Raw genomic sequence first — 27231 nt, 5'->3', positions numbered from 1 at the left:
ATTGTCCACTCAGAGAAAACAATTATTGATACGTAGTAACTGGGTATAACGGTTTTACGTAGAGCATTTTGTCATGTTTGGTAGTAATAAATATCTGATGCCACAATATATGTGACATTCTGGGAATACAAAAACTTATCAATCTGTTGTGTGGTGCCTGACGTCAGATATGTGTTTTTTGTTCGTAAAATTTCCCCGGACAAGTGTTCCGAATTGTACCTCTTTCCCACAAACGCTTTTTGATGAGGTACCTATATTTTTAAGAGAATTTTAAAGTTTTCATTTTTAGCTGACGGACAGAGCGTGACAATATATTTTAATATTCAGCACTATAAAGAATGTAGGTACCTAATATGCTTAATAAAATAAATATGATGAGTTTCATAAAAATGAAAGTAAAACTATCCATAACTGACTATCCGGAGGTAAGAATGAAACATATAGCTATTTGTTTTTAATATGTAGGTACCTAATTGATTGTTTTTAGGAAATAAACGTTTTAATGTTGTTTAAATACTATAAATATGTATATTTAGATTATAAATATTTCTTTTTAAACATACATAAGTAATGATTTCGTTCATTTTTTCAAATATTAAATTATGGATTTTTATTCTACCAACTCATAATATATTAGTTTTCCGTTTGATGTGTTGTATTTACAAAATTATGACAATAACACTAAACATAAACATATTTGATTTCTAGCGGAGTATTATGCATGTGCCATGTACGTTCATAGAATGGATCTCATTGATTGCATCATATTATTATTTTGTACGTGAAATTGCTATTTGCCAATCGCTAATCGTTCGTCCTGAATGACACACATAGGTATTGAAAAAACAACATCTGAATATCCCAGACACGATATTCGAACATGCAACTCATGACTTAAGTAGTGGACGCTCTATTACTCCACCGCAGAAAGTAACAGTAACAAGATATAGGTACAAAATTACCTGATATGATCTAAGTCCCTCTGGTTTCCAAGTAACAGAGCAGTGTAATAAGAAGGGAGTTTTAGTCTGGCAATGAGCGTCAGCAGGTCTTGGGCTTCCCGAAATGACTTCTGGTCGCAGACAGAATACACCACCACGAATGCTTCGCCCCACCGGATATGTTCGTATAGGCAGCCACTCTGAAACAATAACGGATTCAAATTAATAAATGTACGGCCATGGAGTAAGCCGCAAATCTACATAATATGGGGCGTAATATTTACGTCTGTATCTATGCAATAATGCATTTTCGACAATATTTTTTTATATATTGTTATTTGATTACTTACATAATAAACAAGAATGACACTTATGTAAGCATTTTCTTAATTTGTTGGTGTTTTTGTAATATTTAAAAAAATCTAGAGTTTAATCGATTCGCTGTGTAATATTCATTAGTAGGTACCTATGTAAAACATTGACTAATAATAATCATGTTGTCTAAGTGGTAGGAAAGCTGTTTTTCAACTTTACTTAACTTTACTCCACGACTTTATTAACTAGAAAATATTAAATCGGAGGCGCCAGTTATGGCAAAATAAAATGCTAACTACCGTGTCGTACATATTCTTATTATTAGTAGTTATAATTACGCTTATTAATTTTGCTGCTCAAAAACACTAATACAAATTGTTTATGTATCATAACAACCTTTTAGTGATTTTGAAAATACATATTATTTATTAGATACCTAATCAAATAATGTCATTATTGTTTTCCTATCGGTAAATATATGTTTTATAAGGATGCTTATAAGTATACAATTATTTTAAAACCAAATATTAATTTTACTTATAAAATTAAAACTATTGGCTGGAGGGTGCTTGATAAAAATCGAATTAGTTCTCATTGAGGCGTTTTTTGACCATGTTACTATATGGGCCTCCATAGAGTGAAGGTTTATATTAACGGTTTTTTTTTTGGTTTTACGAGAAATGAATGTTAGCCACTTGCTCAACTCATTAGGTCCATACGCAGACTCCAAACGCACATTGAAAAACAATATGTGTATTTGCCGTTAGAATCGTCGGCGTCGTAGTGCTATGGAGGCGTAGCGCTAAGTAAAGGCAAAGAATAGTGCAAAGCCTGCGCTGGATCTGCTACGTATAATGTATGCCGAAAGAGGTAGGTAGGTATCAAATAAGCGGGTTATGTTTGCATTCCCTGATGGCAAAATGAATACCCGGACGACGGATAGTGAGATGACTAAACAGGCGATTTGAAGATGCTCGGTCAAAATAATTAGAAACCGACGACACTGAATCTTCTGAGGTAGAGAGAATTTCTGGAAGAGCGAAAAAGGGTTGTAGAGCCATAATATGATTATATTAATGTGCAGGTTTTAAAAAAACAGAATATAAAATGAGCTTAGTACCTTGAAAGCTTGAAATAGAGTTTCATTAATATGCGAACTACCATAATATTATTATTAATTTAAATAAAACGCTACCTTTATTGTACCTACGGATTCCACATTTATTAAATATAAGTGGACCGGTTTCGTCTGCCTCAGGGGAACATTTTCAACTCCAGTAACATTGAAAATGTCCCTCTGAGGCGGACGAAACTGTCCAGTTATATTTAATAAAAGTGGAATCAGTTCGATAAATTTTTCGTTTTATTTAAACTAATAAAACAATGCTTTTTCACCATGAATTGACAGTTAACAGAATAAAATAAACATCATATTATTGATATTTTAAAACAATATTAACTTTTAATTCGCTCTTATACGGTTAAATCAGACAGACGCTGTCTCATATTTTATTAAATTGCATTTATTACATAATATTTAATAATTTGTTGTTATGCAGTTAATAATTACATATTAGCATTTTTGAAACTGGCTTGCATTTTTATTTCTAGTTGTGTGTTGTATCTTGCAACACTATTAATCATACATGAACATGATTTTGGCGTTAAATACAATTTAATGTTCTTTTAGTTATTTTATATTAGCATTTTGTTATAACATGTTATAGTGTTATATTACAACAAATGCAATAAATATTAACAGCTACTACAACACTCAACAGGTATATAAAAGACAATAGAAAATGGCTTAGGTAATTGAAATAATACAGACATTATTTTGTAAAACCGACAATTAACAAAAAAATGAAAATCTTATCTAAAGTAATGTTGGGTAATCAAAATAATCTTCTAGAGCAGGGGTTCCCAACCTTTTTGTGCTCTAGAGCACATTCTAAAATATCGGTAGGGTGGCGGGGACCACCTATTTTTAATCGACAAACTCCTTCCATAATTTCTCATTTTCCCATAATTTATTTTCTTATATTCATAATTTATTAATAAATAATAAACATTTTTTTTTCAAAATAATAAAACTATTATTCAAATTGCATACACACAGATAAATGTATTTACAAAACGTAAACAAAGTAAACAAAAGACACAAATACAAAGAAAACATTTTTATAAAAAAATAGAATATCAATATGTCAATGTGATCTTTGGCATTGCATATCATTGGCCAGTGCCTCATAATTAGGAGAGTATGACGATAATCCTGTTAGCAAACAATCATAAAGATGCTCATCGGTGAGTCGAGATCTATATCTTGATATTATTAAAAGTTCATGTTTGATAACAATGATTCGCATAAATATGTCGAACCGAAAAATGATTCAATTTTATATGCCGCTTTTTTCAAAAATGGGAACTTTTCTCTGTCCACTGTATTCCAAAAGTCCTCTGATATTAAAGATTTAAGCAAAATATAATTCTTAAGCTCCAAAATTTCTAACTCTAGTTCTTCTGTCTTACCTTGAACAAGCGTGAAAATTCTGTCTCTGTCGAATAGTGGCGGGCACATACGAATCGTTCCGGTGCCCGCGGGCACGGGGTTGGGAACCCCTGTTCTAGAGTCTAGAGCAGTGTTCAAGTTCAATTTTCTAATGAGAAATCACTTAATTAATTATATATGGATTAATATATTCGCAATCATTCGGTTTTTAATATTGTATGTACGAACGAAGCCATCGCGATATACGTGTAAAATGTAAGAGCAAATTGGTTTTGTAAGCGAGGTTCATGTAACGTGTATGTAGTGTCTACCAAGATAATTTGATAATATTATAAATACGCGAGCCGCGAATAATTCGATTTCAATGCGCCTACTTGTGTCGCACAAGACAAAAGAGAATGCAATAATGTAAGGAGGGACTCGAACCAATAACACACTGATCCACATTGCGAGGCAGACACTTTGCGCCCGGGGATGTAGGTATCTAAATACCGAGGCAATGATTGTTATTTCATGTTGTTTTTTTTCTATTTTAATTAATTGAGATGGAATCAAAGATGTTGATGAAAGTGATACTAAAAAAAGACTAGGTACCTATAATGATTAAATTAAGTGGAAGTCAATTCGATTACGGATTCATTTATAGTAAAACCTCATTAAAGTTGTCATCGTGCGCATTCGTCAAAACTACATAATATAACACAATTTTAGATTCACGAAATCAGTAAATTGGGAAAGCCACGATTTCAGTGGCTTGATGGCCTACAAAGAGACTTGCGAGCGTTAGGAATGATCATAACTATAAGGCGTTGTCCGTTTTCAATATGCTTTCTTTTGGATGAGAAGGAGCATTATCTAATTATTCTAATAACATCACTGCTTTCTGGGGCAACCCTGTACTTTTCGAAAAATCTCTCACTTCTGGAAGACATTCAGTTTTGAACCAATCTTCAAAGATCATTCTATCCATCCATGCTTCTTTCTGGTTGTAATAATCAACAGGAAGATTTCTTATTGCTCGTACACGTGCACTTATAGACGCGTTAACATGAAAGCGAGCTTCATGTTTACGAAAGCGAAAAAAATTAAATTCATGCTCGGATAATCCGCACACGGATAATCGGAAGTTTAGTGTATGACCGAAAAAATGTGCACTATTTCTGTCGGATCGCCCATAACATACATAAACTATTATGGTTTTGTTTAGGCAGGGTTTAATGTTTAATTGAATTTTAAAAACTAACCAGCACCATATATGCATAGGTATTGTATTCTTAGTTCAATGAAAACAAATACGTATGAATGTCAAAGCTTAGTGTGCACTATTTATGTCGAATCTTAGCAGCCTACCTCCACCCCTCGCCATTGATGTTGAAATATTGATAATATAAACCCTGAAACATAATTTTGTAATGAATGAAAAACACCTTGCATTAGTGTTAAAAGCGTAAAATAAGTATTTTTTAAACATTCTATCATTACTTATGTATGTGCACAATCACAAAAAATCGCAATCAACAGTAAGTATGTATGTACAACAATAAATGAAATGAGACCAAAGAAACGAGATAAAAAAGTCAACGATGACTTAATTTTTCAATTATTGGCATTGCATCTAAAGTTATTAATTAATTCATTATTTGGCTTTGAGAAAAACATTTATTATGGATATAATAATATTATGGATGCTAATATTTACAATGCCTGGGAAATCTCTGTATTTTTTAATAATGTCATAGTTATTTTAGTGTAATTTTTAGTGTAAGAAGCCTATAGAAGTTATATAGTTGCAGATAATATGTAGTAATATAGAGCCTGCAGATGCCGAAGGCAAAAATCGATCTGCTAAAACCGATTCCTATGAAATAGTGCAAAACTCTGATGAAATAATGTACCAAATATTTTTGTCCGACGCGAGACCCGTGACTTCAGACGCGCTCTGAAAACTATGCCACCGTGGGGCGATCTTGTAATTCAATATACCTACGTAATTATTGTATAATAATTTATGTTATAGTCAGTTTTCCGGCACGTTGGTTTCAGCTATGTCGGAAATAAGGTACGAGGGTGGGTCAATAAGTCCTTAGAAAAGCCGACAGGTGGCGCGACTAGTACTGTAATCGGTTTGTTTTCATGCAGCGGCACTACCGATTCAGTATGCTGCGAAGTTTCAATCAGATTGGTCGGGTTGTTGTTTTTTATTTTCGTACATTTAAAAAAAAAAATTGCTTGTTTACAAAAATGGAGAAAATTGAGTTTAGAGCTGTTATTAAACATTTTAATATAAAAGGGTTAACAGCAAAGGAAATAAAAAATGAGTTGGATTTAGTTCACGGCATATCTGCTCCTTCACTTGCAACTATTTATAACTGGTTAAATGAATTTAAACGTGGTCGTACATCAACAAAGGATGAACCACGCTCAGGACGTCCTGTAGAGGTGACTACACCAGAAATGATCAATAAAATCCACGATATGGTGTTAAGTGACCGAAGATTAAAGTTGAGTGAGATAATTGAGGTTACAGGGATCTCAAAAGGTAGCGTCATTTCTATTTTACATGACAAATTGGGCATGAAAAATATTTCTGCAAGATGAGTGCCGCGTTTGCTCACAGTCGACAATAAACGCAATAGGGTGGTGGCCTCTAAAGCCTGTTGTCGCTCATGCAACGCAATCCGGATGAATTTTTTCGTCGCTTTGTGACTGTAGATGAAACATGGATACACCACTATACTCCCGAGACGAAAGAACAGTCAAAGCAGTGGATTGCGAAGGCAAACCATGTCCAAAGAAGGCGAAAACCGTAAAATCAGCTGGTAAGGTTATGGCTACTGTATTTTGGGATGCACGTGAAATTATTTTCGTTGACTATTTGGAAAAAGAAAAAAAAATAACAGGGGATTATTATGCATCTTTATTGGACCAGCTAAAAAACAAAATTGAAGAAAAACGGCCTCATTTAAACAGGAAAAAAATCCTCTTTCATCAGGACAATGCCCGTGTTCACACATGTTTACGATCAATGGCTAAAATTGAAGAATTGAAGTTCGAATTGGTCGACCACCCACCGTATTCGCCAGATTTAGCCCCCAGTGACTTTTTCCTTTTCCCAAACTTAAAAAAATGGCTAAGTGGACAACGTTTTTTTTCAAATGAAGAAGTCATCGATCGGACAAATGCTTATTTTGAGGACCTTCCGAAAACTTATTTTTCTGACGGTTTAAAAAAAATTGAGAAACGTCTAACCAAGTGTATTGAGCTCCAAGGAGATTATGTTGAGAAATAAAAAAAAAATACAAAAATAAAAACTGTTTTAATGCTTTTTTCTAAGGAATTATTGACCCACCCTCGTAGGTGTCTAGTTAATTTCGCGAAATCAGAAGGTAGTTAATTTTTGGCTCGATTGGAACCGTCGAAGGCTCTCGCGCAAGATTTTAGCTCGCCTTTGATCTCGAAGCGATATAAATTTTCCAACGTCATAACGTGGAAATTATACGTTAACTAGAATCATACGGCAAAGAGTTGAATTGGAATTTGCCAGCAACTAAAAAAAATAAATTGAGATGTAAATAATAAAATAAAAACCCACCGAAGTCACAAAACACATACCTACCCAGCCGCAGAGAATGGAACCTATTTATTTTTTCTACCAATAAAACTAAGATACTATTTATATACCAACGGTGTTGATTTCTGTACCTGCTATATTAGTAGCGAATGTCAAGCTAAAATAAGTTAAGGTGAGCAGCACACCCACCCGCAACGAATGAGCGATTTCCGCATTCAAAAGATGATGCTTGCAGAGAGACATGTGAGAAGACTTCCCCGGGGAGATAATGTGAGGATCCCGTAAGGCATAAAGCCCACCAAAGCGGACGAGTGGGCGCAGTCGGCATGAGAAGCGTATATACATAACCATAATCACACGCCTCTTGCCGAGCATTACCTCTCACCTATGTAAAAAGCGGCGCCGATCACATTTCGTTTCGTGTTTCTTTGCAAAGCTATAAAATTTAGTAATTTATTTGTCCGCTCTAAATTCATTTTCACAATGATGTCATTGTGCTAGCATAGTAAGTTATTATTTGTAATAACAATAAGCGATGTATGCGCACGGTGTAGAATAAATTAAAATATGTGTATGCAGAAAAAGCGCGCGCCTGTTTGACGACGCTCCTACCGCCGAGTAAATTAGTGACCCTCGCGCCCCTTTCGCATGGTATTTTCGTTTTATTGTCGTGCTATGACGTCAAAGGACACCGCGTTCGATTCTGTGTGCGTTGAAATATAAGGCGCGCGTGGCGTTATGGTCGTCATTCGCTGAGTGCACTCTATTGTATTCCTCGTGATTCACCGCCCAAATTGCAAAAATGTAGAGTAGAGTAGCAAAGGTAGACTCACAATATTGTCTATTAAAGCAGAGTTAGATTTCGTGTATCCATACAACACATGTCTTAGATATTGGAGTCATGAAATGATGATAAAAAGTACTGTATAGAAAAAAAGTGGCGGCATTTTGGCACTGCCTAGGGGCGATATTTTGACTAGGGACGTCACTGACGACGGTTTGACTAGTCGACGAGTCTGCTCGGGTGATTAGAGCATATCAATAAAAATATTATGAATGAATTTCATTTATAAATATCTCAATACACACCTGTTCTTTGAAAGGTTCAAATTAGTTGCCAACACATTGTTGTTACTTTGAAAATAATTCATGTTCGAAGCTAAAAATAATACTTAGCACTTTGGTAATTGAGATCAACTCAAGTAAAATGCTTTCGCGAAAACGTGACTCGGGGGTCGGGAGATATGTTCACGGCTTCCCTCTCTCGGTTCTGATCTCCGATCAAACGACTCGTACCAACAAATCGAGTGTGTGCTATGTTAACCTGAAATATGTTTTATCATCAAGCAGTGTTGACCCAATACAGGATTCCTCTCAAGGGTCACAGTAAAGTTATCTTAAGAATATATATAGGGGAGCTGTTTTTATGACAGTCTATACTTTGGTAAATTTGAGTGCGTTCTTCCTACAATAAATATTAGACGTGGATCGATCTTAAAGCTAAATCTGGAGGGGCATTGTTAAGTGATGCAATTAATATAACGCAGTAAGTATATAACAGATACCTACAATATATATATTTACTGTGCATATGGTAGTAATTTTGGACATCATCTATAAAAGTGGGTCCCAACCCAACCCTTTTCGTATCAAATCCCCTTTTATAGTAGTCAAGTATTCTTCGACCCCTGCCACAATATAATAAAAGTAATAGAGAGTAAAAATAGTGGGTTATCATTTAATTATCAATATTCGTCTTTCATTTTGTCTATGTTTGCATGTGAATTGGCAACCGTCACATTTTCTTTAATGTGGCTTATCTAAAGATGTCCATACACAGCGAGTTTGACCTCCAGGTTGAGTCCGCCACGGGCAATAATTGTACGTTAGTGGGCACACCACAGATCAGTTCGAACTGCCCCATTAAAATCTTTCGGACTGTCAACGGACGTGTCCATATACGTAAATTTTGTGCCAAGCATCAGAAACTATGGAGGTTAGGTTCACGGAGATAAAACACAGGGGTAGCATTTAAATTGGTTTTATATAAATGGTATACCTACTTGAATGATATCGATACACGAATAATTTTACTTTGATTATAATTGTTTTTATTAGAAACAAATTGACATAAATACACACAACGTTGGTAAAATAAATCATGATCTCACTGGTGAAATGTATATTTTATCGATTCACCGAAACAATATTATACATATTCGTGTAAATATGTGATCTAGATTCTTTGTTTTGAATAAATTGTTCTCATTATTAAATGGGTATATGAGTCACCATTTATCTATTTGACAATATTTTGAGAATATGGTAATATTTACATGTACACGATTTTTGAACACGTCATAGAAAATTATATTTACATCAACCATCAACTATGTTAAGTATAATATATATATACCAATATTTCAATAAGATTTACCGACATTGTCCGTCAAGATTAGGTATATTAATTTATTACTCTAGTTATTACTTATTTGGTTTAAAGTCTATATTTTTAAAATAGCATAATATTTACAATGTTCTAGTTTTATTTTAAAATTTTAAACATTATGTTACCTATGTATAACATAATATGTTTAGATAAATAATTATAACTTTGTTTTACCCTCGCAACAACAAATAAAATATGTTTGCGATCTCCGCGTCCAAATAAATGACACCCACATCTAAAATGTTATCCAAAAACTATAAGCATGCCGAAATTCCAAGACTTTTACAAAAATACGGGAGTCGGGGTTCGCCGGCAGTCTGAGCCTGGCCGTCGAACTGTAGGCCAATAATACTGGTCGTAAATGGGGAATGATTTTATCTACCAAAAATAGTTGTATGACCGCCATTACATGTTGACCGGCAGGTTCAACCTGCTTCTCAACCTAGTCGTGTATGGTTTGGAAACAAAGTTTTTTTTTAATTATTAAATATTGAAAAATTTATATTATCAACTGTTTTAGGCCATGAGCTCATCCTCAGAATATGAGCAAATAAAACGAAGAAGATAAAAAAATAATCTCGTTGATGTTAAATAAATAATCTAATATCTATCAAGGGTAAGAGTAAAACTTTAGTTTATGGTAAAATATCATTACATACTCATCAACATAGGTCGAGTCGATCCACTGGCTGATGAACGAACTACCCTATCCCTCCCAGTAATTAATGTTTAGCCGTTTCGTATTTTCGGGATCATAATCAGTTTGATGGATGGTGATAAAGTAGATTTAAGGGCGGGGATAAGGTCAAGTGAAGAAGGAAGCACACATGAAAGTTATCACGGTATAATAGATGTTAAACCAGTTTTCAAATTTTATTTATAGAATTTCCCACACATTTCTAACATTTCCCGATTAGACCAAAAATTATCACAATCACAAAAATTATTAAGTCACATCTATCAACATCAATTTTACTAAGTACCTACACCTAACTCACAAGCTCAGATGATAATATTCTATTAAATTTCTCCTAATGTGACGTAAAACTATTAAATACTAAATTCACACAGATAATTAAATTAATAGTATCTAAACTAAAATCTAATATACATCCTAAAAAATGTACCTAATACACAATAAATAACCATTATAAAAAGTTGTCTATAAATCAATTATGTATTCACATATCAAAAATTAAACTTAGTAGTTGAACAACTACAAATAATTCCCTTTAATGAATAAAACAACTACAATGGAGGGCTGACACGGTTCTAGTCTGGGGGGTCGGACTTTGGGGGCGGCGTGGCAGGTCAACAAGATAAGTGAGATAAACACCCATTACAAATTTGCTTTAATAGTAAAAAAGTTTACTTCGAGAGTATTAAACTTCTAACGATAATTCAGATGCATTAAGAAATACAAAAAAATGACTGAACATACAATGAATACCATTAATTTTAGCTCGAACACCATTTGGAAAACGCTACTATAGATAGTGTCACACTGGTCTAACTTAAGCGATAGGTAGAGGGGCCCGCTTCAGGATGTAAGGGACATCATGGTGGAGGATATAAATGTGAAATAGAAAGTTAATATTCCTTGTTCGTTGTTTGCCGATAAAATATTATATCGATCAAGAAATATACGGCATTGATGTTAATAATTTTATACTTTAACTCATTTAGTGCTAACACCGCGACTGGCGCGTTTGGAGTCGTTGGCAATTATATATAATTAAAGTGTCATTTAAATGTGGTAATTAAAAGGTTAGCAGTGATTGTGTTTTACTTGTTGTTTTGAGTAGATACGTCAAAAATACAGTCCCCGCAGTGATGAGTAACACGACTATTTTTCCGGTACATACGAAATGGGATGGGATGAGATTAGACGGATGCTATTTTTTGCCATATTAATGTTTTAAGCCTCAATTATTTTTAAATAGTAAATAATAATGAACTTTGTGGTGGAATGCATAGCTCGTGAAACCAACATAAGAGAATGGGTAGATAACAACACAACGCAGATGTGCGCTTATGCTGACGACATAGTAATTACAAGCAGATCCAAACAGAGGATGATCGACCATGGTGGCACTATGAAAATAAAATCAGAAAACGCTGGGCTGCATATGAACCAGTCAAAAACTAAGTATATGGTCAGCACACGTGATCAGGTACCGCTGCAGAATATAGACATAGGACAGCATGCATATGAAGGGGTGGACAAGTTCACGTATCTCGTATCCAGCCTAAATACCCAAAATAAGACAGCAGAGGAGATAAAAATCCGCCTTATCTCCGGGAATAAATGCTGGCATGCCTACAAGCGACTGGTGGGGTCGAAAATTCTAGGCCGAAGGAGTAAACTTCTAATTTATAAAACAATTATAAGGCCAGTGGTCACTTATGGCTGTGAGACTTGGTGCTTAACTCGAAACGAGGAAAACAAATTAGCTGTCTTCGAGCGTAAAATACTCCGCAAAATCTTTGTACCCACGTTGGAAAATGGGAACTACAGAATAAAAATGAACCACGAGTTGGAAGAGCTGATTGAACAGCAAACAATCATAAGGTACTGTAAGTCCCAAAGACTACGATGGGCGGGACATGTGGAGAGAATGCCTGAAGTTAGAGCGCCAAGGATCATGACAAAGTGGCTACCCCAACGGAAGAGACCCAGAGGCCGTCCAAGAAGGAAATAGGCTGACGCCGTAGAAGTGGTCTGGCTTCATATAGGAAGACCCGGTAACTGAAGAAGTGTGGCGAGAGACCGGAGTGAGTGGAGAACGGTTGTGGAGGAGGCCAAATCCCACCCCGGGATGTAGCGCCGTGGAAGAAGAAGAAATAATAATGAATAATGGTTTTCGATAAAGCATTGATTTTTTGTAATGTTAAACAATTTCGATTCCCATCGAACGAATCTGGCACGCAACGCACGCCTCGCGGAGTAATATTTTTATTAAGTATTAAATTTAATATTATTACGATATGATATTTATAAAAAAGGACGATTGCCACTTTTATTTCTTCGATATTTCGACGCAAACTTTTTATGTTTCGTTTGCGTTGGGTTATAAAGTAACGTCTGAAAATTGGATGAATAAACAAATATAATATTACATAGGTTTAGTTTATATTCACACAAACAAATTTCGAATGAATTACACATAACATGTTGGTTTATTCATTCATTATTTATTATGAAAACGGCTGTCTTGAAACACATTTTTTTTGTTTTACCCGCGAACGCTTATAGAACGTGAAACAAAATAGCGTCCCGGGCGACTATTTTACTATTAATGGATTCAATTTTCAGGAAAAGTGTCTAGGCATACGAAATGTTACTTTTCAACAGATTTAAAGAGTAGTAAAGCTCCCTCTAAAGCTTGACGTTGTATGACCGAATGCAACGATGAGTAAATACATAAACAATTTCGCGAAGAACCACACCTTGCTCACACGAACTATTTAATATTTCTGGGTTAATGCCTTGTACAATCGAAGATCGAGGATTATTATTGTGTTAATGGACCACAGAATGCAGTGTCGGGTATTTGTAAATATCATTCAATGCGCAGGAGATGGCAAAATAATATTAATCGTGGTGAATCGTCCCCAATAAAACCTGTTGGACTCACAATGCACTGGCGATTGTAAAACAATTATTATTGTTGTTTGAAAGGGTATTACGGTATTAAAAAGGTATTTTTTTTAAAAATACCTATAATGTATTCTGGTATGAATTATTATCGCTAATTAGTATAAATTAATGTTGCCAATAATAAAATAAATGTCGGTACTTGTTACACCGGTGAAGTTGTAATGCTTGTACGTTTTACATGCGTACGTCTTAATATGTATATGAGAAATCTTGTATGAGAAAGCCTACAGAAGGTGTAGTTGGCGTGCGCGTGGTGTGGAATTCGCGAGGGATTTATGAGAAATTGCTCAAAGCACACAAAAATGCTCCTGCACTACCCTTAAGGGCTTGCGCAGACAGAGAGCGGTCGGAGTTCTGCGTTCAACCGACCGTTGACCGCTAACGTTCAGGGACAGCAGACAGGTGGCGGTCAACAATAAGCGTTCCATTTGTTTACAAACGTTGTACTGACACAAGCGCTGCATAATGCTTGACCGCTATATTCCGACTGCGAGTGGAAGTGAGAAAGCACCGCTGTTGCGTACTCACTCCCCCGTGTGGTTTCGCTCTATGTTGTGTGACTGCTCAGCGGAGGTACGGCGTTCTTTGTAATTCCGGGCATAGAACTCCAGAACTCCAGCGTTCCAATTGACCGGCGCGGTCTGACCACCGGCTGTGTACCCATACAGTATGAAGTCCATACAGTACAAAGAACGCCGAACTCCGAACGCGGAACGCAGACCGCCTGACCGCGCTCTGTCTGCGCAAGCCCTAAGTTAGTGAAATGTTCACCTGTCGATATCTGCAGTATTAAAACGATATAAACCTTTCGTTGTGTGGTCGCACCTAAATTTATTCGCCTACAAATCTACGATATTAAGAAGCGTGTCTGAAGCATTTGTTAGGTAGAGACTAGATGAATTGTTGCGTAATGCCTCCATCGTCTCCAATGTGCAAACGGGGATGAAAGACACCCAAACTTCAAAGAGAGTCGTCTTCAATGTGCCGAAAAGAAAGGTGGGCCGGGAGAGAAAGATGGGTGGAATGCACAGAAGAGATTAATTAATATAATTCAGATAGGATATATACCCCCAATACACTACACTTTGAAGCAGGGTTTTGGATGTGTGAGTGTACTACGAAAATGAAACATACATTATAAACGTGCGATAGTGTGTATTGCAACCTTCAAATATACCAATATTGAATGAGAACGAAGGAAAAGCTTAAAATGACGTATTCTTGACACGTGTTTAATACTTTGGACGCGGAAGACGCACACGGCGCGTAATGACCAGGCGGCCGATCGATGTAATTAACGTGCATTTTAAAGGGGGCAATTAAAATCTCATTATCTCTTCAGCAGCGAAAGCGTTAAGTTTATACCTTCACACACGAAATCGGTTGCCTGTTACTCCACACCCGTTAGGTACTTCAGTTCCTATTAATTCTGTGTTACCTGGTGGAATGAATCCATATTATTGGGTTGTACCTAATGGTCATGTTAATAAATAATTATTAATAATACAAGTATAAATCTGTAAAATAAGCTATTCTTGATTTGAAATTTATATTATAATACTTATTTGAAACACTTAATTCGATTTTCTAGTCGTCGAATTCGTCTATTCGTTTGAGATAAGTTTCAAGAAGGTAAACAGAATTTGGCATGCATCCTCTAAAAAAAGACCCCAACGATCCAAGTGGCGCGTATTATTTTATGGAGCGGTCATGTCTTTATTATGATGTTTACAAAATGTCGCCCGACTCCGCCTGTACTAACATAGAGTCATAGAGTTCCTTACGATTCGAATATTACCAAGTCGAAGTCAAGTAATTATCGGTGATTGGTGATTTCATATTGGTAATTTTTCCTATAGACTACAGACAAGGTATTCATAATTTGAATGTAATACATACAAACAATTTATAATAAATAAGGCAAGGCATATGTAATTTAACTTATTTGGAATAAAATAATTGGAGTTGACAGTGTGACGAATTTAGTTGCGGTCGCAGCGCCAGCAATGCGAGATGAGACGCGACATTACAAAAGGATTTGAATCCGCCCAAATTGCAACAAATCAACATTATAAAATTACTGATTTTATATAACACTTTGAGGTCTGACATAACAATTAATGCCACCATAATATATCACATATAATATTTTCTGGCCTTTTTATCACCAACCATCATTTTTATACGCAGATATGTTATTTGACTGTGATTCCGAAATACGTACAAAACAATTCTCATGTATCTATTGAACACCCCCACCAACATTTCCGATGTCAAGATACGAGTACATACCTATAATAGCGTTCGCATTGTTATTAGATGTCAACAATTATTTCCATAGACATGTTCAATACTTCTAATGTTCTAATCATGCATTTGAAATGAAATTTTAGTGCTGACTCTTCAATCGTTTATATTATATTTATATATGTAAAAAAATGATTGCATAACAAATTATTAATTCAAGATGTTAACAACATGAAATTTAGAATAAAAAGAACACGCAAATCAAGTTATAATTGAAAAACAAACCAAAGAAAAATATTATAGAAATGAATAGATAGTATTGAAAGAACAATGTAAGAAAATATTACATACGAAAATAATTCTAAAAAAAATATTAAACGATAAAACAGATGTTTAAAAAAAATACTAAAAAAAACTATGTTCTCTTGGAAGCGCATCGACCAACCGCACAGACCTCGGTATTGGTGAGGTCTGTGCGAGGTCATGGCTGCTGCGACCACGCACGTAATTAACGGGTGCATACAAATTCATTTTTTCCAAAATATCAGGATTTGAAAGTATTCCACGTGAGCCCAGAGAAAAATGCAGTGATCTGTGAAGGGCGAGAATGTCTGAAAAATGATAGTGGGAAAATATTTGAAGCATTTTGTCAAAAGAAAAATTAGTTTTACAGATTTTATTTTATTATCTGTAAATAGGTATATATTATGACTCCTGATATTTTTAGAAATGCAATGATGAATGTTTTTAATATACCTACTCAAAATTATGTAAATTGTTATCGAATGTCCATGCGCTGTTATACGCAAATACTTGAATTTCATTTTTGTTTTCCACACTGATCAGATGCCGTTGACACTCACACTCAGAGTTGACTGGAATATAAGGATGTACATACTCTCAATTTATCAAATTTTAGTTAAAGCTAACGTTATAATATTGTGGCTGACACGTTATAACGGCTACTTGAGGAACCGAGATTCCCTCGTCCTTTCAAATACATCGCTATTTGCAATTGCAACCCAACACACTATAACGGTATAAAATGTCTAACACAATATAAGAGTCGCCAATGTAGGTACCTATCAGGTTTTTTAAAACAAATTTTATCTAGTCGTATTCGATGTATATTGTGATATCGAAGTATAAAAATTATTTATGTACCTATTCAATCTATTCAATGAGGAGAGTATGTATAACGATCTACTGACTTCGTATTGGAGAATTTTAATTTGAAGGAAAGTTTATAGGTACTGTGCTTTAGGTACAATGGAATATATTATTAAAGTACTTATCATGAGTATAAGTAATATTATTTATTTATACGTATAAATTATTAAATAAAATCTAATTTCACGTCATGCAATTTACGATGGTCATATTGTTATAAAAACAAGTTAATAAGCGAAGCGATTTTATTTATCGGGATTTTAACGTGTTAAAAACCAGTTGCTCATAAAATGACGATAAAATATTATATTATGTTCGTGAAATTATTAATAATAAAGAGAAAAAAACAATTTTAATACCAGTCGTAGTGAAACAGTGGCGCTAAGAAATGGTTCAATAAGAATAATGATGTCCCTAAATAATTACTAATAATTAGGTAACTACACCTACTAATAATGTACCACCATCTCACTGGTTCTAAAGAAAATGGTTGAATAAAATTAGTAGGTACTACCTATATTTAAAAAAAATCATTCATATATTATATTATTATAATATGATGTAATACATATATTATATGATTATAATAAATGAATATTATTTTTCAATTGACAAACAGATCCAGTTTGATGAAATGGCAGTTTCGATCACTTACACCTATTTGAAGGTTTTCATTTTCTGATTTAGATTAAATGGATACTAAGATAATATTCTGGTATATATGACATGTTTAAAAGAATGAATAAAATTCTATGACTTGATTCGGACACGTGCTAAGGATGCTTAAAGGGAGTTCAACGTGGTCCGTCCTTTCTTCGAGCCAAGCGGAAGCAGGCGTCCGACAAGTCGATCGTAAGGCCCGTTTCACACGGGACACCTGTGAGATTCCGCATTTATACATAACAGAATGGGCGCGTTCAGACGGGGACACACGGAATCTCGCCACGCCAGTGGCGCCAAACAGGTGTCCAGTGTGAAACGGGTCTTAGAGATTGTTGCGCCGCAGCGTGTCCATTTGGAATATGAGTTTTTCATCCATTATCAGAACGGTCAAAATGTTATCAACCTATCATCTTCTGTGACCCTATTGCCCCCACAATCTAATATTTATCTAAGTATCAAACTAAAAGATCCGTTCTTATATGTGGCTAAGCCGAATGTGATTTTGTGATTTTTTTCAGGGAAAGGACGCTGTATTATTATAATATACTTACCTATATAAATTTCACAACTCATAATAATTTTACGAGTTTATATTGCAGGGTACTTTAGGGAGTAGCTCCCAGACAGTGCGACACTCCTCACAGGGGTTATTATTAATGAGATAGGGGTTTTTTACTAATTAGGTTTTTTACTAACACTTCTAACACTATTCATAATTATTTGTTTGATGCAATAGTTTTTTTATTGTTGACTCTTGACTTGATTGGTAGGTAATGGAGTTTTTACCCACTTTATTGTATTGATTTATTATATAAGCTAGAGTTAAGAGTGTTCGTTGTCAGTGTATGTTTGCCGGGTCCGAAACCCGGGTCGCGAAAAACGACTCAAATGGAATAGTACAAAACTTAAATCTATTAGAATTTAAAATCAAATTCCATCGAGTACCTTCAGTCGATAGTATTAATATTACATTATATTATATTGGGTTCACCAAATTCCTCATAGACTCTGAGATTGTGACGTACGTGCCATACTTCATCTTCATTCCTGGCTCCAAATATCGCTTTCAGGATATTTCGATCTAATACTACAACATTATTTTTAGACTTGTTGCTGAAAACCCAACAATCTGAATCATATAAGTACATATTATTATGATATTATATCCAATTCTGGATTTATCAACAATGATAAAGTGCTTTAATTCCTTCAAACATATTGTTAGGTATTATGGAGTTAATTACACACGCCAATTAGACATCTTAACAATTTCTTATACTATGTATACCACTGGCGAAGAGTTGAGGTAGGCTGTTAAGATCCGACATAAATAGTACACACTAAACTTTATCAGTTATACGTATTTGTTGTCAGTACATTACATTGACTACAAATCGAAGATAGTGTTGGTTAGTTATTAAATTTCAAATAAGTCCTGTCTCAACCGAACCATAATAGTTTATGTGTACTATGGGCGATCTGTCAAAAATAGTACACACCTTGCCAGTCATACTTATTTGTTTCCGTTGAATTAAGAATATATACGAGTATTATTACAGATGGTATTGGTTAGTAATAAATCATAATAGATAAAAATATTCTTCTATCTATAAAATACTTCAAATGTAAGTATGATTTAATGGCATAATTTTAGATATTTTATAGATATACGAATATTATCTATTATGACTTGGTTTCCGCAGGGCTTAAAGCCTCAACTACATTGAGCTTCTTTACGAGCTGTTTATTGGCGATTTTAAAAGCGGGCGGTTCAGCTACTGCGATTTGATGATAACACACAAAACTTTCCATTCGCTGAAAAGCCACAAGCCAGCCACTATTTTGACGGAACGTAGTTCGTTTTTTTACCGGGAGGTTGGTACTGCGCTCTACTGCGCAGACGCAGTAGGCCCACACGCCGGCGTGTAGGGTATAAAGTTGACCGGCTTTCAACTTTTCTCGGTAGAGTGTTTACAACCTGCTTATTAGCTTATTCGATGATTACACTGGGCGTCTTTACAGGCAGATTGTAAATTCGCCAATAAACAGCTCGTAAAGAAGCTCAATGTAATTGAGGCTTAAGTGAATTTTAAAAACAAACTAGGACTTAACACTATCTGCAATTTGTAATCTTAGTTCAATGAAAACAAATACGTATGACTGACAAAGTTTAGTGTGTAGTTACTTTGTATGTCAGATCTTAGCAGCCTACCTCCATCCTTCGCCACTGATGCATACTTAGAGGTCTGATTATACTAGTTTTCACAGTTTTACGAAATTTTGGTCGGCCATGGAAAACAAACAAAAAAATAACTTTTATTAGCATTCGTAACTTTCATAAGATTTTGAGAAAATAAAAGAAATGCATGCACTGTGATTAAATTTAGTACATATAGGTCCGTAATAATAATATATAATATTATATTATGTTTGTACAGCTGTACGGGTCACTTTCCTTGATTAACTGCGATTGTGGCTGTAGCTTTAAGCTTGCACTTGCTTATATACCTACTATATATTATATTATATTACCTAATCACCAATGAGTTCGAGCGATTAAATCTCGCCTTAACTTCAACGATTACTCTCATGGAAACCTACTCATATAATCATATATACATAGTTAATTTAAATAAAACAAAATACAGGGTAGGTAGTTAATTCACATAATTTAAAATTAATCATGACCGGTTTCGTCTGCTCTGCCTCAGAAACATTGTCAATTTGACAATTTTTTTAAAACCTAAATATTAGTCTACATTTTGTGAGATTAGGTTAGGTTAGGTTCGCCACCGTTGACCCTGCGGCCTTCAAAATTAATTCAAGTTTCCATTTTAAAGTTATTTACACAAAATAGTTATTTTTTTATAAAATAATGTACATTTTGAAGTGGGTCTAATTAACGTTGTGAAAATGCACGAAAATGTAAATTGCCCCATGGCTAGGTAAATATAATTTATTTTGAACAAGTTATTTTAAGATATTGTCTTTGATAAGTGTTCCCAAATCATGTGATTTTTAAATATTAATTTGTTTACATAGTGGCTGTAAAATATATTGTCGTACGAATTGATAATGGGTATAATCCAAAGACGTCAAAGATATCAATCATTCTTGTGCCAGATGGAGCCTCCCGTGGTTTCCCTATCAAAATCGACAATAACTACAAACCTTTCTAGCTCTTTGCGGTTTGTATGAAAAAATAATAGACATGTGGTCCTTTTTTACTTTACTTTCTTATGTTATTAAACTCCATCTCTATACCAGAAGATTTTCATAGACATATTTGGTCTAACTGGACGAATCTGGCTCTAATTTTGGATTAAGTACCGGTCATACCGCACACATACATTGTTTTATTATAATTAATATATTTAATGTTTCTCTAATAATAAAACTTATTTTATAATAATAACTTTAAAGTTATTATATAGGTACGTATATTATAAACTATTGTGTTATATTGACTTATTGTTTTTCCTGAGTAGGAAAGTACTAGAAGTCACACATTACACAATAGAGTTAACAATGTTAATTATATATGTGGTCTTTGACTAATTTTATTTATTGTGGGTAATTAAGTGTAAAACTGATAATTTTAATTTAAATAAATTGAACCATTTTTATTTAAAATTTATTTATCCCTGTAAACCGAGAAAAACTACTGAAATTATAGTAGGTAAATTTTATAAAACTAACCATCAAATACTATCACTATTTCAATGATTTATTTGACCAAATGAAAAATCTCACTAAACTTAATGATAATATATAAATTATATATTTTATTCAGTATGATCATAAATTATTGATCAAAGACCATAAAATAAATATATATTTTAATGAAACTATTCATGTAGTTTGTTTCCAGTGGGTTAAAGCTACGATTCAGTCACGATATTGGGCAGTCTGGGTCAACAGTTATAAAACGATATCTTTGTATTTGATCTTTTCGATTGCACTGATCCTTAGAAATAGCGATTGATTTGCGAAACCATCATAATAATTATTATTGTTTAATTTATTCTACTATAATGATGTTATACGTCTCTCACAGAGATCGTTCATCGCGTGGACCAGCCGAAGAAAGGTTCTGGAGTGGAAGCATAGTCCCCACGACATGGCGGATGAAGAGCCGCCGGACTGAGCTGGATCAGTGGCGTAGCCAGAAATTGGCCCCAATGCATAAATCATGCAAGGGTCCCCAGAGGTTCTAAAAAAAATCTCCGAGCTAATCGGCTTTTTCGCTCATTTTCCAGTCGTCTCAATGTAAGGACACATTTATTTAAATTTTCGTCCGAATTATTTTGAATACGGTAATTATTATAAAATACAAAATTCATTAACAACTATCGGCCTGATATTTAGAGCCTTGTCCGGGTGGTCTCCAATGCTTTCCATGCTGTTTAGCTATATACTATACGAAGTATAATAATATTATTTTCATAAATATTTCTTATAAGTAAATACATAGGGTAAGAGGTACAATCGTGGGCCAAAAAATAGGTATTTAAAAACCTAAGTTATGGGTATTTGTTCCTATATGTGACTCACAACATCATATACTTCGGTTCTAGCACATTATTTCCTGTATAGGTAGCAGGACTGACCCTATAAGTGACCATTTTGTATACCAAGTCACACGTTTTGCATTTTGTCAGACAATTGCTTAACTTTTTGTTAAGGAAATAAAATACTTTGGAAGGTAAGATCTCTTTAACTATATTACTAATTATACTTTTTATTTAATAATCTTTATGCTGGATATTCAAACATATAATTATGTTAAGTCTACGACTATTTTAAACTAAAATGACACATCTAGCTGGGTGGCCATTTACTGCACTAAATATATGTAGCAGTTGTATGATGGGCCGGGCTGGCCCATGACTGAAAAAATGGTTTTTTACTTTTAGTTAACTTTTTTATGCTAAATACAATATTTATAATGCACTATGGTACCTGCCGTTTTTATTTTTATGTTATTTTAATTTTAGACAGTCGTTGGCCACGTGGCCGATCACTGAATTTGTACTGGCCGATCACTGTATTTAGAAACATTTAACTTCCCATTTCTTTCAGAATATCAAAATACTGAATAATTTAAGTTTAAATATGATGTTAAACTATAGATGAAGCTGTTGCATACTTTTATAAAAATGGGGGATCACTATGTAAAGTTGCAAAAAAAAAAAAATCGGAGTGCCACCATACACAATACATTGGAAATATTTTCTATCCGAATCTGGTTACTCTGTGAATAGAGTTTCCTATATTATTTATCGAAAGGCATAAGTCACATCTTATCTACCAAGTTAGTGAGCTTTGTCTAAAATTGTATTTGAAATAAATCTTATAGCACTATAATCCTAATGCATCTAGGATTCTTCAGCCTATAGATATAACTGTTTTCCCTCCAGTTAAAGCTGCAAAATATCGCAAAATGCTGTTTTCATCCTTAAAGATTTAACGAATGTAGTGGGCAATTAAACAGAAGAGAAGCTTAAAAATATTCAAAATACTAGCTGACGTAAACAGATAAAACATTTTTATACCATACCTACCGATTGCGGAAAAACTTAATCAAATTAAGTCATTATCTGACAACAGCAAGAGCATAGAAAATATAACCCAATTAAATGTATCTAACGTGTCAGTGCCGTCAGAGAATGCAACATGGAAATAGATACTGAACGCATGGAAAAAATAAATGAACATATGGTTAATATATCTACAGTTCTAATTCAAACATTAGCAATGCCTCAGATACCAAAAATAAACGATAAACATGTTTTACAAAGAGTTCCATTCGTCATCACTTCGCAAAAATATAGAGATATTTAAGATCAAAAAATGGAAAACAAGAAAAGTGCAGAGGAAGATAAAAAGAATAAAGGCAAAAACCACACATTTTAATGAGGCAATTGAAAGTAGAGGCAATCAAAAATAATAAAGTTTAAAAAATGGCGGCCAAAATCGTTGTGCGATTTGTGAAATAATACTAAAACATCTTATTAAATTAGAATGTTCAGTATATAAAGATAGCTTCCATTCAAATTGCGTTCCAAAATCTCAGCAGGTCCATGTCCCAATTGAGATTGATGTTTTATTTAGTGACTCAGGTGATGAAGTATTCAACAGATAGGTCGATAATTTTTTAAGACCTTAGAATACACTCTCTGTCACTCTATCCTCTTTTATTACATCAACGGTGAGATAAAGGAGTATGTTTGTTGATTATATCATAAGATTAGACACGTTGATTCATTATTTTATTGAAAAGTAAGCCTTAGTTGTTTAATTTATGCATAAAAAGACGGGTGGCCCATCACTGTCTGGAAAGTGGCCGATCACTATCTGAGCGTGGCCCATCACTGTACTTTTTGCGATTTTTTTTTCATTTATATTTTTTGTAATAACCATGTTTGGTATTATAAAATATGTACACATATATATCAATATACATGCTTTGTAAACACGAAAAAAAATTGCATTTCAATAAAACCGCATTAATAAGCTTGTTCTGACCGATCAAAGCAAGCCCCATCATTGTACCTCTTACCCTACTTATGCATGTATCGATTGCGTCGATTTTCTCATTTAAATGTATTTATTTACGTATTATGAAGAAAATGCGATGTGTTAAATACGAAATGGGTATATTTCCATATTAATAATATAATGCTGTCAAAACGTCTTCCGTTTCCGGTCGCAGCTGATTTGAATAAAGCGCCATTTTATGCAATACAATTGACAGGTCTGCATTTCAACCTGTCACATTTCGCGCCAATTAAACTATCTGACTTCTATTACCAGGGCTGTATTTATACTTAAACATAATTTGAACTAAATTATACAGAAATAATTCTATGTTTGAATGTATAAACTACCTACCTGGTATTATTTTAACTATAGGCACTCATTTTTATTTTAGGCTAACAATTAGTTCACACAAACGTGTCCATCCATTCAGTTATCCTTTCTAAGTGAAATATGATAATGTAAAAATTGTATCACAATTGTTTATATACTTATATTTATATCAAATCTAAAAGTGTATTTATTTACTTATGTATGAAATATGACTCACTGAGATTTGATACGGAGATCTTTCGATGGCACAGCGACCGAACATATTATGCATATTTTTATATAACAGAAAAAGTTTTATGACGCAAAAATGTATAAGTACGTATAGAAAGTTTTTAGGTGGCTCCTAGTGCTGAATTATAACAAAGCGAGTGAGAAAGTGCTGACTGTTTTCGAGCGAAAATCCTGTAGAAAATCTATGGTCCAACTGAGATCCATATTATATGGCGTATTAGGTGCAATAATGGATTGAACTAACACTCTGTAAAATAGTGAGATCATATCTTGGTTGGACAAGTTCGGTAGGCAGGACAGACTCGAATGGATAAAATTGAACCGTGGAGGCAGATGTTTTGCAAAAAAATCTAAAGGGTGAAGACTGAAGTTTACTTAAACGTCTGAAGTTTCGGTGGTAGTTATGTGAGTATTAACGCGGATTAGAATCTGTTACTCTAGATTTAGAAGGCCCGAACTCGCCTTGACTGGTGGACTAAGAGATGATAATGATTAAATATGTATTTTTCTTCCTCGTCATAACCCTCTTGACTGAAGATCATGACTCGGGATAACTGCCAAATTCTGTATCAGTGTTACCTGGCACACTGCTCAAAAACAATATTAATTTATCCAGATTTTCTGGGCCTCAAATAGTGTTGTCGAAGGATCGAATAATAAAGACGCAGGGACACATAAGGTAGTCTTTCAATAGTACATACAATACCGATATATTGATTTTATGTTCTGTCAATAATACCTTCTTCAAATAATATGTGTATGAATATTGTTTGACTCGATGAAAGGTAAGTAAGTATATAATTTTACTGAATTTGAATAGGTAAGTATATTTTGTAAGTGTAAACCTACTCTTGCAATTATTCATAGTAAAACTACCACTTGCGAATGTGATATTATATTTCACATTAATAATTTCATCAGAAATATTATTGATGCAACCGAAATAATGTTGCCAGTCGCGTGCCCGATTACCTTATCGGGGTGGCCGAGACCAAATCGCGCGATGTTTGTCGGCGTGTCACGTGACTCGATCCAGTGACGGTGAATCGGATTCGTCTGGGAGCGAACTCAAAGCGCGAGCCGGCCAGTGATAGCAAGTCGGGGTGCGAATGTCAAATGCCAAACGGCGAGACAGCCGACAGACTTGCCCTCGTTGCCCGGTTATAGTGAGAAAATAGGCGCGGAGTGGAAAGAAACTAGCGGCATATGGGAAAATGAAAACACCTCTGTATGGTCATTATAAACATTAATAAGAAAAGATGGAAATAACGCCAAACAATAATTACTTATATTTCTCCTGCGATCTCTGCTTTATGTCGTACGCACGGTTGAAGTCATCTAGAAACCCGAAGCTTTATTCACTTGTTCTTGAGTAAGAGACATATCTTTGCGGTATCGACCCTCTATGTTTCCGCTGACGATAAACCTATCCAAATTATTATCTTTTATAAAAACGTGGCGAAATAATTGCAGAAATCTACGGATACATATTTGTAGAGGCTTTTCTTTAGAACTTGCCGTACATCCGTCGGGTTCTTCTGTCGAGTCTAGAAGTTTGGGAGACCAAATGTAAGATGGATGTACTGTATATAAAGAGGCACACTGAGCTCAAGGTTCAGACAGTGGAGAGATTTTGCAGTAGACAGATGGGAGTGCAATCATTTCCTGTACATATATATGCTATCAAAATCCATATCTGGTGCAGTCCTGATGGTGATCATGCATCAATGTAATTATTAGTATAAATAACCATAAAAAATATTGTTATATGGAAATCTCATACCTACGGATATATTTGAAGAAGAGGATACAAATATGAAAGTAACTGCACCAATATGTGCTTGATATTCGTATGTAAATTCACATAATCTACAACTACGAGTACATAGATTATTTATTTACAGATGGTACTAAATTCGGCTTTGATTAGACTGACAAACTCCTGCTCGCCTTTGCCTGCTGATGATGACAATACTACGGAGAACGGACAACCATCTAAAAATTACTTAGATAGTTTAGATATCTACAATGCGATAATTTTGGACTGTTTGTTTTTCTATCCATTTACAATATACGATAAAATAACTGACAAAGCACTTAATATTGAAAAGAAAATAGATAATTTATTAGGTTAGGTTATATACGCTTACCGCTATCACAATAAATCGTAAAAAAACGAAAGTGCTCTTACTTAGACAATTTACTATTATGTCTCTCGATAACGAGAAGTAATAAAAGTGAAATGTTATTTATATTTCATCACTTTATTAGAAAATTATATTTCGTCCATAAATAATTGGATGACTTTGTTTACCTGATATCGCGCCCACGGCGGGCGAGTGGTATAATACTTTGTATTTGGGAAATTCACACGTTCTTTGATTTATGTGTACGATGATTAAAAAACATGGATCGAGTCTAGTAGGTTGAACGGATAACAATCATTTTTCGTAAAAATCTGTCAATGATACTTTGGCATAGTCTATGCCTAAATATACATCAAAGCGAACAGGCGCGCACAAAGAATAATGTTATGGGGGTGCGTTATGAAAAAAATATCTATAATATTTTATTATTGATTTAATTGCAGTGGGAGTG

At 34.3% G+C, this 27231-nt stretch overlaps 1 protein-coding gene across 1 annotated transcript in view; it reads right to left on the bottom strand.

Moving 5' to 3' along the window:
* The window catches only part of LOC147079219 (ras-related and estrogen-regulated growth inhibitor-like protein A), a 355251-nt gene that overhangs the window by 6000 nt on the left and 322020 nt on the right, over window positions 1-27231 (bottom strand). Inside the window, exon 5 of the mRNA XM_085954631.1 lies at window positions 963-1141. Coding sequence (XP_085810757.1) covers window positions 963-1141 — 179 coding nt within the window. The remainder of the gene's footprint in view (window positions 1-962; window positions 1142-27231) is intronic.

Source organism: Rhyacophila brunnea, unplaced genomic scaffold (genome assembly GCF_057557595.1).
Source record: "Rhyacophila brunnea isolate RB1 unplaced genomic scaffold, BYU_Rbru_1.0 scaffold_10, whole genome shotgun sequence".
Lineage (NCBI taxonomy): Eukaryota > Metazoa > Arthropoda > Insecta > Trichoptera > Rhyacophilidae > Rhyacophila > Rhyacophila brunnea.
Note: the sequence above shows the minus strand (reverse complement) of the source record. Positions and strands in the feature narration are given on the sequence as shown.